This window comes from Callithrix jacchus, chromosome 5 (assembly GCF_049354715.1).
Source record: "Callithrix jacchus isolate 240 chromosome 5, calJac240_pri, whole genome shotgun sequence".
Lineage (NCBI taxonomy): Eukaryota > Metazoa > Chordata > Mammalia > Primates > Cebidae > Callithrix > Callithrix jacchus.
Window position 1 is genome coordinate 14,045,237 of NC_133506.1, and position 14,636 is coordinate 14,059,872.

General features: G+C 44.4%; 1 protein-coding gene across 1 annotated transcript; it reads left to right on the top strand.

Moving 5' to 3' along the window:
• The first annotated feature begins 1,572 nt into the window (after positions 1–1,572).
• On the top strand, positions 1,573–14,088 carry BMP2 (bone morphogenetic protein 2). Its single transcript, XM_002747345.7, has 3 exons — positions 1,573–2,771; positions 3,998–4,350; positions 12,094–14,088. Exons 2-3 carry the CDS (start codon positions 4,005–4,007, stop codon positions 12,936–12,938), a joined length of 1,191 nt encoding a protein of 396 aa, XP_002747391.1. The 5' UTR covers positions 1,573–2,771; positions 3,998–4,004; the 3' UTR covers positions 12,939–14,088.
• Positions 14,089–14,636: the final 548 nt, after the last annotated feature.

A 14,636-nucleotide genomic window follows, 5' to 3' on the forward strand; every position in this document is an offset into this window, starting at 1 on the left:
GGGACATTCAATAGTTATCAACTTTTCCTCCTCTTTAAAAGCTACCTATTGATTGAAGTCTCATAGAGGTTTGGTTTGGTTTTTGAAATCTAAGTAATGACAGAAACAACAGTTAACTTCTCAATTAAACTTGATAGGAAAAAAAGTAGTTTCAGAAGCCCAATAAATACTTTTTAAACTGTGTCTATATGTAGAATATGTTTTATTGGCTACTTGTTTGCTGTCCAGTGACTTAGAGTGACAGTCAATTTCTATAGCACCTTCCCCGTCCCCCCCAATCCCCCCCCGGGCGCAAGAAATAAAGTAGCATGTTCCTGAATAACTCCCCCCACCTCTCTTTTATTTTCCTGGTAGGCAGGCTTCCTCCAAAATACCTTATTTGACCTTTATACCTTTAGAAACAGCAAGTGCCTAATTCGCCTCTGTGGGTTGCTAATCCGATTTACGTGAGCGGAACCTAGAATTATTTTAGTTCCCCCACCGAAAAAATAATACACATGGATAATAGTTTTATTACCAGCTCCCGATTCTGACTTTTTTCTCTGTGTTTTGCAAGCCCAATAGCTCTGGGAAAGCAGAACCTGGCCTTTACCAAAAATTTCTGCCCTTGGTTTTGGGGATCATTTGGGCAACCCCGAGGTGCTGTGCAAGGGGGCTCCTGGAATCCTGGGAAGGGTAGAAACCCTTAGCCCCAGACTCACGGTGCAGCAGCTCTGAGAATATTTCAGCTGAGGAGTGAGTTGAGTGAATATTCAGCTGAGGAGTGATTTGGCCACGTGTCACAGCTCTACTTCTTGGGGGCCTGGTGGAAGAGAGTGGAGTAGAAGGTCCTAAGGTCCCAGACTGGAATTGTCCTGTATGCTTGGTTCACGCTATGCATTGTTTTACCTTCCTCTGAGCTGCTAATCGCCTGCCTCTGAGGCGCAAAGATACAAGGATATATTTATATAAACATACATTTACATGTACATGGATATGAAAATAAATGCATACACATATTTATGTAAATGGAAATTTGTACACATGCATTTACATATGTAAATACATACATCTCTATGTATTAATGTTTAAAAGTACTCAATTTCCAGCCTCCTGTTTCTTTTAATTTTCCTCCTGTTCCAGGGAAACAGAAGTGTGGATCCCACGTCTATGCTATGCCAAAATGCGCTGCAATTGAGGTGTCCTGTTTTACTTTTTGAAATCGTGTATTACCGAAAAACTTCAAACTGAAAGTTGAATAACGGGCCCAGAGGGGAAATAGAGGCCAGACCCTGACCCTGCGTTTGTCCTGGATTTCGCCTTCAGAGTCCCCCGAGGGTCCGGCGCGCCAGCTGATCTCTCCTTTGAGGGCAGGGGGTGGAGGCGCGAGCGCCCGCCTAGGCGGCCGCACGCCCCCGCCCTCTGCCCCACCCCGCCGCGGCTGCCCGGGCGCGCCGTCCACACCCCTGCGCGCAGCTCCCGCCCGCTCGGGGATCCCCGGCCCGCGCCGCCGAGGGGGAGGTGTTCGGCGGAGGCCGGGAGGGAGCCTGCTGGCGGCGTCCCCTTTAAAAGCCGCGAGCGCCGCGCCACAGCGCCGCCGCCGCCGTCGCCGCCGGAGTCCTCGCCCTGCCGCGCTGCGCCCGGCTCGCACTGCGCTAGTCGCTCCGCTTCCCACACCCCGCTGGGGACTGGCAGCCGCCGCTGCACGTCGACCGCCACAGCGTCCGCCAGCGACCCTAACGCTCTCGGGGCCAGCGCCGCGCAGATCACCCGGGGGGCGCGAGGCACCCGCGAGTCGCAGACCCCGCGCGGGCTTGAGCACCCGGCCGAGCGCGCCACAGCGCCGTGGCCTCGGCTGCCCGGGCTGCGCCAGAGCCGCGGACGGGCGCTCAGGGCGCCGGGGACTCTGGAGCCGAACCCGAGCGCCGCGATGCGGAGCACCTCCTGCCGGAGATCGGGGGCCTGGGACGCGCCGGCCGAGGTGTGATCGGACCCCAGGCTAGCCACAAAGGGCTCTTGGCCCCCAGGGCTGGGAGAACGAGGGGAGAGCACAGTCACCCACCTCGGCGGCCCGGGACTCGGCTAGACTCGCCGAAGAATGAGCCCGAGGACGACGGGGCGCCTGAGCCTCGGTGCTTTCGACTGGCGAGCGCGAATGGGGGTGCATTGGAGTAAGGCAGAGTGATGCTGGGGGGCAACTCGCCTGGCACCGAGATCGCCGCCGTGCCCTTCCCCGGACCCGGCGTCGCCCAGGATGGCTGCTCCGAGCCATGGGCCGCAGCGGAGCTAGCGCGGAGCGCCCGACCCTCGCCCCCGGAGTCCCGGAGCCGGCCCGCGCGGGGCCACGCGTCCCACGGGCGCTGGTTCCTAAGGAGGACGACTGCACCAGCTTCTCCTTTCTAGCTTTCCTTCCCTTCCCTGCCCCGCACTCCTCCCCCTGCTCGCTGTTGTTGTGTGTCAGCACTTGGCTGGGGAGTTCTTGAACTTGCAGGGAGAATAACTTGCGCTCCCCACTTTGCGCCGGTGCCTTTGCCCCAGCGGATCCTGCCTCGCCACCGCCACCTCCGAGCCCCACCGCCCCTCCACTCCTCCGCCTTGCCGGACCCTGGGACGCTGTTCCCAGCGTGAAAAGAGAGACTGCGCGGCCGGCATCCGGGAGAAGGAGGAGGCAAAGAAAAGGAACGGACATTCGGTCCTTGCGCCAGCTCCTTCGACCAGAGTTTTTCCATGTGGACGCTCTTTCAATGGACGTGTCCCCGCGTGCTTCTTAGACGGACTGCGGTCTCCTAAAGGTAGAGGACGCTAGCCAGGGGCCGGGGTGGGGGTGGGTGGGAGGGGGATCTGGGCAGTCACTGCGGCAGAGCCCTTCCTTATGTCCAGGCCAGAAGTAAACAGACCCCTCTCCAGGTCCACGTGCACCGGAGCCCTGTGGGGGTGCCCCCTTCAAGCTGCCCCGGGAGACCATCAGCCTCACCCTCCCAGCCCGCACTCTTCCACCCCTCTTCTTTCCCCTCTCCCCCGAATACTTGTGAAGCTGTTAACACTTAAATGAATTTTTTTTAAGAGTCAAGGGTCAAGGAAATCCCTTTGAGAGGGTAGCCCCTGGCTTTCACCCGTTAGCTGAGAACCTGTCCACCCTGCCGTGGTGATCTCCCTTCTTCAAGTGTGGCTGAGAGACTTGGTTTCTTTACACAGAGCCATGTCCCATTTAGGAAAGTACTAGGAGTTGGGATTCTCCCTACTCGTTTCCAGAAATGCGAGCAGTCGGTACTGAAGGATCGCTTGGTACTGTGTTTTTAACAGCTGACACGTGCATTAATAGATATTCGCCATTTACGTAATCCCAGGAAGATACATGTGTGTCTTACCTGTACTATGGGGATGCGGGATTGAGTGGCCTCTCCAGACACCCCTGAGGGTAGGGACCTGGGCCACAAGTTTTAAGTGGCTTTGGAAGTTGTGGCCTTGAGCTTACAGGGTCTGGAAGTTATAGGCTGTGTGTGTGTGTGTGTGTGTGAGTGTGTGTGTGTGTGTGTGTGTGTGTATGAGGAAGTTCTATACAGCGCCTCTAAGGAAATCACATGCACCATTTGCATGTGTTTATATGCCAGAGAGCGCTGAGCACTATGCATTTGGGTTTGTATAGGGGACGCAGGGTGTCAGACCAAGCGGTGGTTCTCCCAGGTTCCCTGCACTGACTGTCAGCGCTGTGTCACAACAAAAAGGTGACCATCATTGCAGCTGGTTTGGTTGGGAGGGGAGGGCAAACCCCAGATCTGATGTCAGACGAGTTAAGAGTTGGATGGGAGCGAGAACTCATCTGGTCCTGGAACTTGGGACCTTTCATTATCCCAAACATTTGAGCCTTGGTCGGTCTTACGTACACTCGCGAGTGTGCCAAGCCAGGAGGGCACCCTGGAGGAGTCAAGTTTGCCAAACGGGAGCCGGGGCCGCGGGGGCGCGAGGGGGGAGGACTGGGCGGGGAACTCGGGGTGACTCACGTCGGTCCTGTCTGCAGGTCGACCATGGTGGCCGGGACCCGCTGTCTTCTAGCGTTGCTGCTTCCCCAGGTCCTCCTGGGCGGCGCGGCCGGCCTCGTTCCGGAGCTGGGCCGCAGGAAGTTCGCGGCGTCGTCGTCGGGCCGCCCCTCGTCCCAGCCCTCCGACGAGGTCCTGAGCGAGTTCGAATTGCGGCTGCTCAGCATGTTCGGCCTGAAGCAGAGACCCACCCCCAGCAGGGACGCCGTGGTGCCCCCCTACATGCTAGAGCTGTATCGCAGGCACTCGGGTCAGCCGGGCGCACCCGCCCCAGACCACCGGCTGGAGAGGGCAGCCAGCCGAGCCAACACTGTGCGAAGCTTCCACCATGAAGGTGAGGCGCGGAGCAGGGCGTGGGGGCGGGGAGTTACCCTGCGAAGCCCTCCACCCAGGGCAGACTGCAGCCATCCCTGCAGAGGCAGCTTGGCCAGGGCACCGGGGAACGTTTCCACTCTGGCTTCTGTACCATCGTTTCTGAACCTGATTTTAACTCATTGTAACTCATCGCTTGTGTGGTGGGGGAGCCAGGGATTCCCCTTGAGTAACTCCGCCACCCTCTTCCCTGGCTTGCGGCCAGAAGAGTTCCTCCTCCCAGGAACTGGAGAGAAATCAAGTGATGGGGAAGATGAGGGCAAAAGGCATGCCCCTAGTCAGCTAAACGTGCAAGAATTCCACAGAGAGAAAAGGAGAAAAAGGGAGGCAGATTGACATTTCTTTAAGTCTGTTTGGAAGCTTTTGCTCTATAAATCTGCTGCTTAAGCCAGGGTTTCAGGCTAGACAGAGCCAAGGACAGAGTTTGCAGAGATAGTATTGAAAAATCAAAGCCCAAAGTCTTTCTAATTTATAGTTGATCTGGGCCTGGTTTGGAAGATTTTGAATCCCGATCTAATCCCCGTGGGAGATCAATTCTACAATCAATCTTATTGTTTCCACAATGGCTTTCTTGTCCTGTGCTTAAATCTGAGATAGGCCCTGAGTAGAGACAAGGCAAGCCTTCAGATAAAAGCATTTGTAGCAGCTGCCTGTTTTTTTTTTAATGTGCACTGAAATGTGGATTTTTTTTTTCTTTTATGATACTACATGTGGTTTTTCTAAGGTGGGATATATCTGCTTGTTTCATCAGAAGGGCATTTTGTCGAGTGGGAATGTCTTACAGCGGCTATTGAGAGCCTCTGTACCTAAGTTCTTAGAGCAATTAGTCAAAAATATGTTCCACTCCAATTCTTTTTCTACACTTTTAGATGCTTCTTTGGCTTAATACATTTAAAATAGAGCATGGGTTTCTTCAAATCCCAGAAAAGAGTACAAAGTTGTACATCACAGAGCAATGAAGGATATTTGGGGAGTTGGGAGTGAAGCTCTCTTTCTTGCCTTTCCCTGCTTAGGTGGTAAGTTTCAGGTGGGAAATCTACACCGATAATAGACTAATCAGAAATGGCACAGCCAGATGTTTTCTCCCAGTGTGAAGAATGACTTATGCTTGTGAGAACATTTGTTGGTAATGGAAATAAGTCCCAAAGGCAGGCCACATAGCAGAAGATACATTATCATTGAGGCAGCTCTACATCATGGCGGGGATACTGAATTGATCATCAGTTCATTTTCAAGCACATTTCTGCTAGCTAGAAATCAGATTTGAAAGGCGGTAAGAACTCACTCCGCTCTTTCAGAATTCATCCAGTGAAAGCAGAAGTCATCTGTTGTCATGTGTAAAATTTGTGTGTGTGTGGGGGGTGTGTATTCTGCCCTCTTAGCCCTGAAATTATTATAGATCCAGCTAATCATTCCCAGTAAATGCTGATTAGAATAGTTTTGTTTGTTTGTTGTTTGAGTATAGAAATATAGTCAGAACAGCTGTTTTAGACACCTCTTGTGGAAATTTAGCATGGAAGTTCTTAACTTTATTTTTAAGGCCAGGAAGATGCTGTGTCTCTGTTATAACTTCAAAGGAAGATCATCGTTTAAGTTAGTTAACAAGTAAAACATTCGATTGTGTGAGGATTTTTATCAGTAATGTCTGCATAGTCTCATCATTGCTCTTTAAGTGGCTTGATCAAAACTAAGCAGGCTACACATTATTCAACTGTGTTACTTTAACTTATAAAGCATGTTTGAGTTTATAAAGTCAGAATTTATTCTTCTGTGAGTGTAAATGTTATCTGCAAAACAGTACAGAAGTTACCCACTTGATTAAAATCAACTTGTAATAACTTCAGGTCTTAATGCAGTTAGATAATGGAGAAAAGCTATGTAATTTTGCCCCAAGTTTCAACTAACCCATTTCTTGTCTAGTTATGACTAATATATCATCATTAGGCTGGATGGAGATAGCACTTTTTTCAAGACTAATCACTGTTGTATAAACCCAGGATTTGCTTTTTATAAACATCCTTGTGCCATGCATGCCACTAAAAAATTTTTTAATAAACCATGTGATTAAGATTGCTGGCTTGAGAACCGAATTTAGTTTCTACAGCATTAATGAGCATGTATTTGATAAAAGACCATAAAGACCCAACCATAAGAATTACCTGTTGGGTTTTCTTTGAGGGTGTGATCGGATGGTTTGGTGGCATTACTAGACAAGAGACATCATGATGGAGTTCTTTCAACCAATATGAGTATCATGGGACCATATCATAGAGGATCTGAGTCCGAATTATCAGTTGTATTTTTCCTACTGAACTTCGTCTAGTCCTTTCTCCAAAGGCTTTTATTTGGGAGAATATAAGCTTCACTAAAATGTTACTGTTTTCAAGGCCATTAAAAAGTGCTTCAGCTACATGGACCTTCCAGAATTGCCACCGAACATAGAAAAGTCACTTCTCCAAGTGGAAAGAGTGTTTTATGCATTGCTGTAGTTGGAAACACATTGAAACTGGTTGACTTCACTGCCCCTCCAAAAAGTCTTTATGCTTTTTGCCAGATGGGAATATAGAAAGACCAGGTGCTTGTTCTCCTCACTCTGAAGGACACAGTCTTCTTTTTACATGAAATAACTGAATGATTTGCCTCTATGACTGAAGCTTTCAAATAGAGATTAACCTTTCCACAAATATAATTATTATGAAGATATTCATATAATAGAAAAGTTCAAGAAATAACTATTGCCCCATGATAAGGACTTTGTGGCCCAAATTCCCAGTACAAACGACAGATTTGGACACATAGATCCACCAAAACCAGTGCTTACATGGTATGGTCCCCTAGTGGCCCCAGGTATTTCATTGTCATTACAGAGGCTGCTTTAAGTAGGAAAGTTACTCTATTTCAAAATGGTTGTTGAGATTGAGGCTTTGGTGTCCCATGATCCTTCCTTGGCACTGACATTTTCTGTTCCACCTCTTTTTTAGTGGTTCCCCTAAACCTCTCTCCATCCCTTTGCAGTGACTCATTTGTCTTCTTAGACTTGCTCTGTCTGAATTTTCACTGAGACAATAAGAGAATACCTGATCATTCCAAAGGTGTTGGTGCTAAGGGTGGGCAAAGGCCAAATCAGGGTTGTTGATGACAACCATGCTGTCCGTTCCTTCAAATTGCCATTTCCTTTGTTGTCTTTTAAAAAAAATGGATTATTTTTAACCTTTTGTATTTGATATTGTTTTCTCTTTGATCAGTTCTCTGTTATTTCATTTCTGGAAAATCTTGTCTGTTTCACTCAGCCACCTTCATTTTGTGTTAGGGCAGCGACTCCTAGCCTTACTGATTTGCCAGCACGTCCCCAGGTTTTGTTGTCGTTGTCATTGTTTTAATGGAGATGTTTTTAGTCCAAAGTGTGTTTTAAAATTCTCAAAGCAAAATGGGAACTTACTTTTTTGATAACGCTTACCATACTTCACTTAGAACAAAAGAGCAGCCACAAAATAGCAGTGGCTCCATATAAAATCTACATCTTCCAGTAGGCCCCATCACTTTTCTGCTCATTTCTGTTTTCTCCATCATCCCTAAGTCATATGTTTCTGTTTCTTTAGCTGGGACAGAACTCACCCAATGTTATCATTGTACTAAATATAAATATTCCCCTAATGATTTTGACTTACAAGTTTTCGAGTCCTCATGTATGTTAGGTAGCCAGAAATTTGCGAACTGGCCGGGCATGGTGGCTCTTCCCTGTAATCCCAGCACTTTGGGAGGCCTACATAGGCAAATCACTTGAGGTCAGGAGTTCCAGACCAGCCTGGCCAACATGGTGAAACACAGTCTCTACTAAAATATAAAAAAATAGCCAGGCATGATGGCACATGCCTTTAATCCGAGCTACTTGGGAGGCTGAGGTGGGAGGATTGCTTGAACCTGGGAGGTGGAGGTTGCAGTGAGCTGAGATTGTGCCACTGCACTCCAGCCTTTGTGCCACTGTACTCCAGCCTGGGCAACAGAGCGAGACTCGGTCGCAAAAAAAAAAGAAAAGAAAAAAAGAAAAGAAACTGGGGAACTGCAGTAGATTCAGTTACATATATCTGCTCTTAATTTGCTAGTTCTGTGACCTTAGGAAAGTTATAAAACGTCTCTGAACTCCAACAGTTTCATTTACAAAATGGAGATAATGATAGTTTTTCTCTAGGTGGTTTGTTGTGAGATAATTCATATAAAGCTGATAGTACCAGATTGCATTCAAAAAAGCATTCAGGTATCATTATCATTATGACTTATTTTGTTACTGTTATAGTCTTCTCTAGGGAAAAGGAGGCTAGAGTGGACGTAGGCTGGCTGGGAGAATTCAGCTCAGTCTTTTGAATTATTTTAAGGTAGATGAATGATTGAAATAGCACAGATGACTAAATTAGGACTTCACTTTTGGAGGAGAGGGCAAATGTTATTGTTGTCTTATTTTTCTTCACTTTCCCACATTTTTGCAGCCGTAGCTCCATCCATTTGGTTAAGAACTTAGGAGCTCACAAACTTGGGTCAAAGATAGGTCGTAATCCTCAAATCCCTTAAGAACTTCAGCTTATTCAGGAAGGGATATTTACAGAAAACTAGCAATTGTATAAGTCTCCAATAAAGCATACATTACTTGAGAATCTATGTATTTTTGGCATCTTCAGGGTTGCTGTGATAATTTATAGAAAGTTTGTTTATTTACTTACTTTATTTCAAATAGATTTTAATTTTTCTACCCTTAAGAAAAGATTCATACTCTTCCCTGGCAGATTAAAAAAAAAAAGATGGTATAGTCCCTCACCTCGGGCAATGATTTTCCTGGGTGTGAGGGTTTCTGTGAACTTCTAACTTATCTCTGTGACCTGAGTCTGCAATCAGGTGTGTTGCAATGGATGCCTTTGTATTGAGGATGACATCTTTCAAGGAATAGATTCACTGAGGCGCAGTTGGAAGGTCAGAGAAAGATCTTCAGATCACCTCTTATTATTTGATAGTGTATTTTTCTCCTTTCTTAAGGCCACTGAGTGATTCTCTTTTGCTAAGGCTACATACTTCCACTGAGACTTGGGACCGTATGAAATTGCTGCTGTGTTTCTGGTCAAATAGTGGCAAATTTATATGATTCATTCTTGTCTTTTAATATTTTTGAAGGTTATTATTTTACTTTATACCTTTCGTATACCCATCTTCTTTCCTTCATTTACCTGTCCCTCATGGTGGCCTTGGAGATTGTTCCTTCATTGTCATTGTCTGGCCCGTGTGGGTGTGTATGTGTAAGAGAGACAGTGTGTGAGAATATGTTTATTTATGGATTCGGATTTAGGGTTTTCTTGCAATTGTGATTTCTCTAAGCACTTTTGTTAATCCAGCTAGTCAGTGAATGCTCTAGATAATTTTCCTTGCCTTCCCTCTCTTTGAAAGAAAAGAGGGTGTTCTTAAGTAGATTCGTACCAGGGAAGTAAGTAGCTCAGGTGCTGGCTTGGCTCTGGTGTCCTGGGGGTCTGAGGTTACTTTTACCTTCTCTGCTGAAAAATTACTTTCATCAGAAACATCTGTATTGCAAGACGAAGGAGGAAATAAAAGAGGCTAACCACAATTCTTGGTACTCGTTGGGAGCCAATGAGAAGAGCCCAGGTCCGAATGGTTAGAAGGTTATTTTAATGATTGTGCCTGGCCTTTAGGCACATTAGCTTCCATTAGCTACCATTAGCTTCAGGTGGAGTTTGGAATGTGGCTGGCTTCTGAAAGGTATTCCCTATAGGTTTGGATTCAGAGGCTCAAGGAAACCCTAAAGGACTCTATTGGCCTGATAGTCTCCATATCCATGTAGAAGAGCTTTAGAAGAAACTTCTGTTCTGAGACCCTGGCTGGGCCCACTCAGGCCCACTTTTATTTCTTTGCCACCACTAATGGTTCTTCTACTAATTTTTATATTTAACAAAAAGGCACTCCTTTAAAATGCACTCCTCTGGCAATCTACACTTGACTATGAAAAACATCCTGCAAAACCTTGACACTCCAAGTGTGGTCTCCCAGTTCATAAATCCCCTCCTCGAGGAGCTGCTAGAAATGCTGAATCTCAGGCGTCGTCCCAAACCTATTGAATCAGAGCCTGCATCTGAAGCTTTATGGTGTACAAGTTGTTTTATGTGAAGGTTGAAGTTTGAAAAGCATTGCATTAAAGTGTTACTCCATAGTTTGGTAACTGCCCCACTGAACTTGGTATGTCCATTTAGCTTGCATAATGACTGTTGCTTTGATGATGGAAGGTTGCACAGGTCAATCCTTTGAGTGAGTGATGTGACATGATTCTCCTTTGCTAAGGCATCTAGATTCAGTGCACAACTTATAGCTGTTTGTCTTTAGGGAAATACAACCATAAAATTAATAAAAACATAGTCTCTTCTTACAATAACATGGAACTATGGCAAAATAGATTTTGTTAGCACTTGTGTAGGAATTCTGAGTGAAGCAGGCAAATTCTTTTGGCAGTGAAATGATAGGATGTGGTAAAGTTAGAATAAAATAAACCCAAATATCTCAAACTCTCATGGTATATACTATCAATTTAATAACAATGTCATACCTTTGATGATTTGCAGACTACAAGCATTCAAGGGGCTGTGTTATATATTATTTGTTTGGAGAACAATACTTCCTAAAAATTGAAATTCAGAAATTTAAAATCAAACAAAACTTTTATGCATAGCCCATTTAAATGGCTATTTTGAAATAATGGTAGTGGGTATAGAAGGATTATTGATGAGATTGTTCCTTTTGTCATATAGATCATAATAGGATTTTTGTAATTTTTTTTGTTTTGTTTTCTGTCCATCTGCAGCCTTTATAACTACCAGGCAGTTATAATATTTTTAATACGGTTTATCTTTTAAAACTATAAAGGCATTACAAACAGAACACAAGTCATTTATTTTTCTTCCAAAAGCACCTAAAATGAGATTTTGATTTTTGAGGTCATAAAGAGGTGAGAGAACAGGCAACAGTTGGGAAAGCTATTTCTCTTGAAATTGTTTGGCCTTAATTACTACAGTGTCCTAGTACCACCTATACGTTTCCAAAGAAGTAGATCCCTGTAAATGCCTTTGTCTCTGGACTTTTGAGTAAAATAGTAGGGTGTGCTTTGTGAAATGTCATCGTTGATGTTGAGTTTCAGAGTCTTTAATTAGGAAGCTGAAATCTGTATATCGAGATTTGTAAATCATCTAAATTGCAGAGTAATGTTTTAGAATACTGCTTAAGGGATTGACATTAAAGCCTTTTTTTAAAAAGAAATGCAATAATTTCCTCAAATCCTTACTCATTAGACCTCTACTAACTATAGTGCTGACTTTTTTCCCCCTCTAAAGTCTGGAATTCCAAAGAAATGCTTCACCATTTCCCCCATTATTATAGCCACCTGGAAGCAGTATTCATGTATTAGATCAAAATTACAACAAAGAATTATGAAATGTTGTTTCATGGTATGCGTTGCACGATGACATGAACTTAGAGAACAGAGAGAAGAGAGGCTCCATTTTTATTTAAAGAGGAAATTTTTATTTTCGGGTTACCTACTTTTACATGGGCTAAATCAAATCCCACAATGAGGTTTAAAAATTGTCATAATCAAATGCCATTACTTGGCTTACTGAAAGACTTTTTCTTCTTTCTTCCTTGCTTTCCTTTATCAAATTAGAATCGGTGGAAGAACTACCAGAAACCAGTGGGAAAACAACCCGGCGATTCTTCTTTAATTTGAGTTCTATCCCCACGGAGGAGTTCATCACCTCAGCAGAGCTTCAGGTTTTTCGAGAACAGATGCAAGAAGCTTTAGGAAACAATAGCAGTTTCCATCACCGAATTAATATTTATGAAATCATAAAACCTGCAACAGCCAACTCAAAATTCCCCGTGACCAGACTTTTGGACACCAGGTTGGTGAATGAGAATGCAAGCAGGTGGGAAAGTTTTGACGTCACCCCCGCTGTGATGCGGTGGACTGCACAGGGACATGCCAACCATGGATTCGTGGTGGAGGTGACCCACTTGGAGGAGGAACAAGGTGTCTCCAAGAGACATGTTAGGATAAGCAGGTCTTTGCACCAAGATGAACACAGCTGGTCACAGATAAGGCCATTGCTAGTAACTTTTGGCCATGATGGGAAAGGGCATCCTCTCCACAAAAGAGAGAAACGTCAAGCAAAGCACAAACAGCGGAAACGCCTCAAGTCCAGCTGTAAGAGACACCCTTTGTACGTGGACTTCAGTGACGTGGGGTGGAATGACTGGATTGTGGCTCCCCCAGGGTATCATGCCTTTTACTGCCACGGAGAATGCCCTTTTCCTCTGGCTGATCATCTGAACTCCACTAATCACGCCATTGTTCAGACGTTGGTCAACTCTGTGAACTCTAAGATTCCTAAGGCGTGCTGTGTCCCAACAGAACTCAGTGCTATCTCGATGCTGTACCTTGACGAAAATGAAAAGGTTGTATTAAAGAACTATCAGGACATGGTTGTGGAGGGTTGTGGGTGTCGCTAGTACAGCAAAATTAATTAATTAAATAAATATATATATATTTTAGAAAAAAGAAAAAAACAAACAAACAAAAACCCACCCCAGTTGACACTTTAATATTTCCCAATGAAGACTTTATTTATGGAATGGAAAAAAAAAAACAACTATTTTGAAAATATATTTATATCTACGAAAAGAAGTTGGGAAAACAAATATTTTAATCAGAGAATTATTCCTTAAAGATTTAAAATGTATTTAGTTGTACATTTTATATGGGTTCAACCCCAGCACATGAAGTATAATGGTCAGATTTATTTTGTATTTATTTACTATTATAACCACTTTTTAGGAAAAAAAATAGCTAATTTGTATTTATATGTAATCAAAAGAAGTATCGGGTTTGTACATAATTTTCCAAAAATTGTAGTTGTTTTCAGTTGTGTGTATTTAAGATGAAAAGTCTACATGGAAGGTTACTCTAGCAAAGTGCTTAGCACATTTGCTTTTTTGCAGCGCTACTGTTAAGTTCACAAGTTCAAGTCCAGAAAAAAAAGTGGATAATCCACTCTGCTGACTTTCAAGATTATTATATTATTCAATTCTCAGGAATGTTGCAGAGTGGTTGTCCAAACCATGAGAATTTACATCCTTATTAGGTTGAATATTTGGATAAGAACCAGACATTGCTGATCTATTATAGAAACTCTCCTCCTGCCCCTTCATTTGCAGAAAGAATAAAGCAGAATCCATAGGAATAATTAGGAAAATGATGAACCTGCAGGAAAGTGAATGAGGGTTTGTTGTTCTTCTTTCCTAGCGATCCCTTCAGAGGGGCTGATCTGGCCCAAGTATTCAATAAAACATAAGGTTTCTTCATTATTGATATTGTAGTCATGTATATTCAAAATTGATATCTCGTGGCCCTGATCAAGAGTTGGAAATTTATTTGTATGTTACCTTTACCTCATCTGAGAGCTCTCTATTCTCCAAAGAACCCAATTTTCCAACTTTTTGCCCAAAATGCAGCAAAATTATGCACATCGTGTTTTCTGCCCACCCTCTGTTCTCGTAACTCTCAGCTTGCTTTTCTTTCCAAGGTTGTGTGTTTGAACACATTTCTCCAAATGTTAAACCTATTTCAGATAATAAATATCAAAGCTCTGACATTTCTTTCTATAAAGTCTAACCTGTGAAAGAAAATGGTGCATTTGTATAGCACCCACAATGATGACCTTGTGTTTGCATTTTTGTTTCTGGTTATATATTTTAGAGGGGGTGGGGGGAAAGGTAAAGAATGGCTGGAAAATTGCAGGCAAGTTATTTGACAAGTCATATTTGCACCAAAGGTGCTACCAGTGATTTAGTATTTTTCAAATGAACTTCTTTGGGGAAGAAAGATTTAAGGGAAAACTAAAGCCTACAAAACAAGCAAAACCTGGATAACCCGAGATAAAGTTTCGGAGATAATATCCCATGCAACAGAGGCAAGGGTGCCAAAAAATTAGAAAGGGAAAGTGTCTGAGATCAGCTTCTATAAGAACATTTGCCAATTGGACTGACGCCCAAACAGAATGAAGTCAAATTAGGCTGCTCAGAAGGAACACTTACCAGTGTGTCAGGGCTTCTGTACTCCGGGTTAGAATCAGACCCAGTGAAGGGTTCAGCAGATGTTTGCAAGAGCAGAGCACCCACAACTACTTTTACTGGCAGTACTTTAGGTCA

What these genes read in the sequence shown, in the direction of transcription:
- BMP2 (XM_002747345.7), top strand. Translation starts at nt 4,005, where the DNA reads ATGGTGGCCGGGACCCGCTGTCTTCTAGCGTTGCTGCTTCCCCAGGTC. An exon ending in GCGAAGCTTCCACCATGAAG is followed by an intron (nt 4,351 to 12,093) that starts GTGAGGCGCGGA and finishes TTATCAAATTAG; the next exon opens with AATCGGTGGAAGAACTACCA.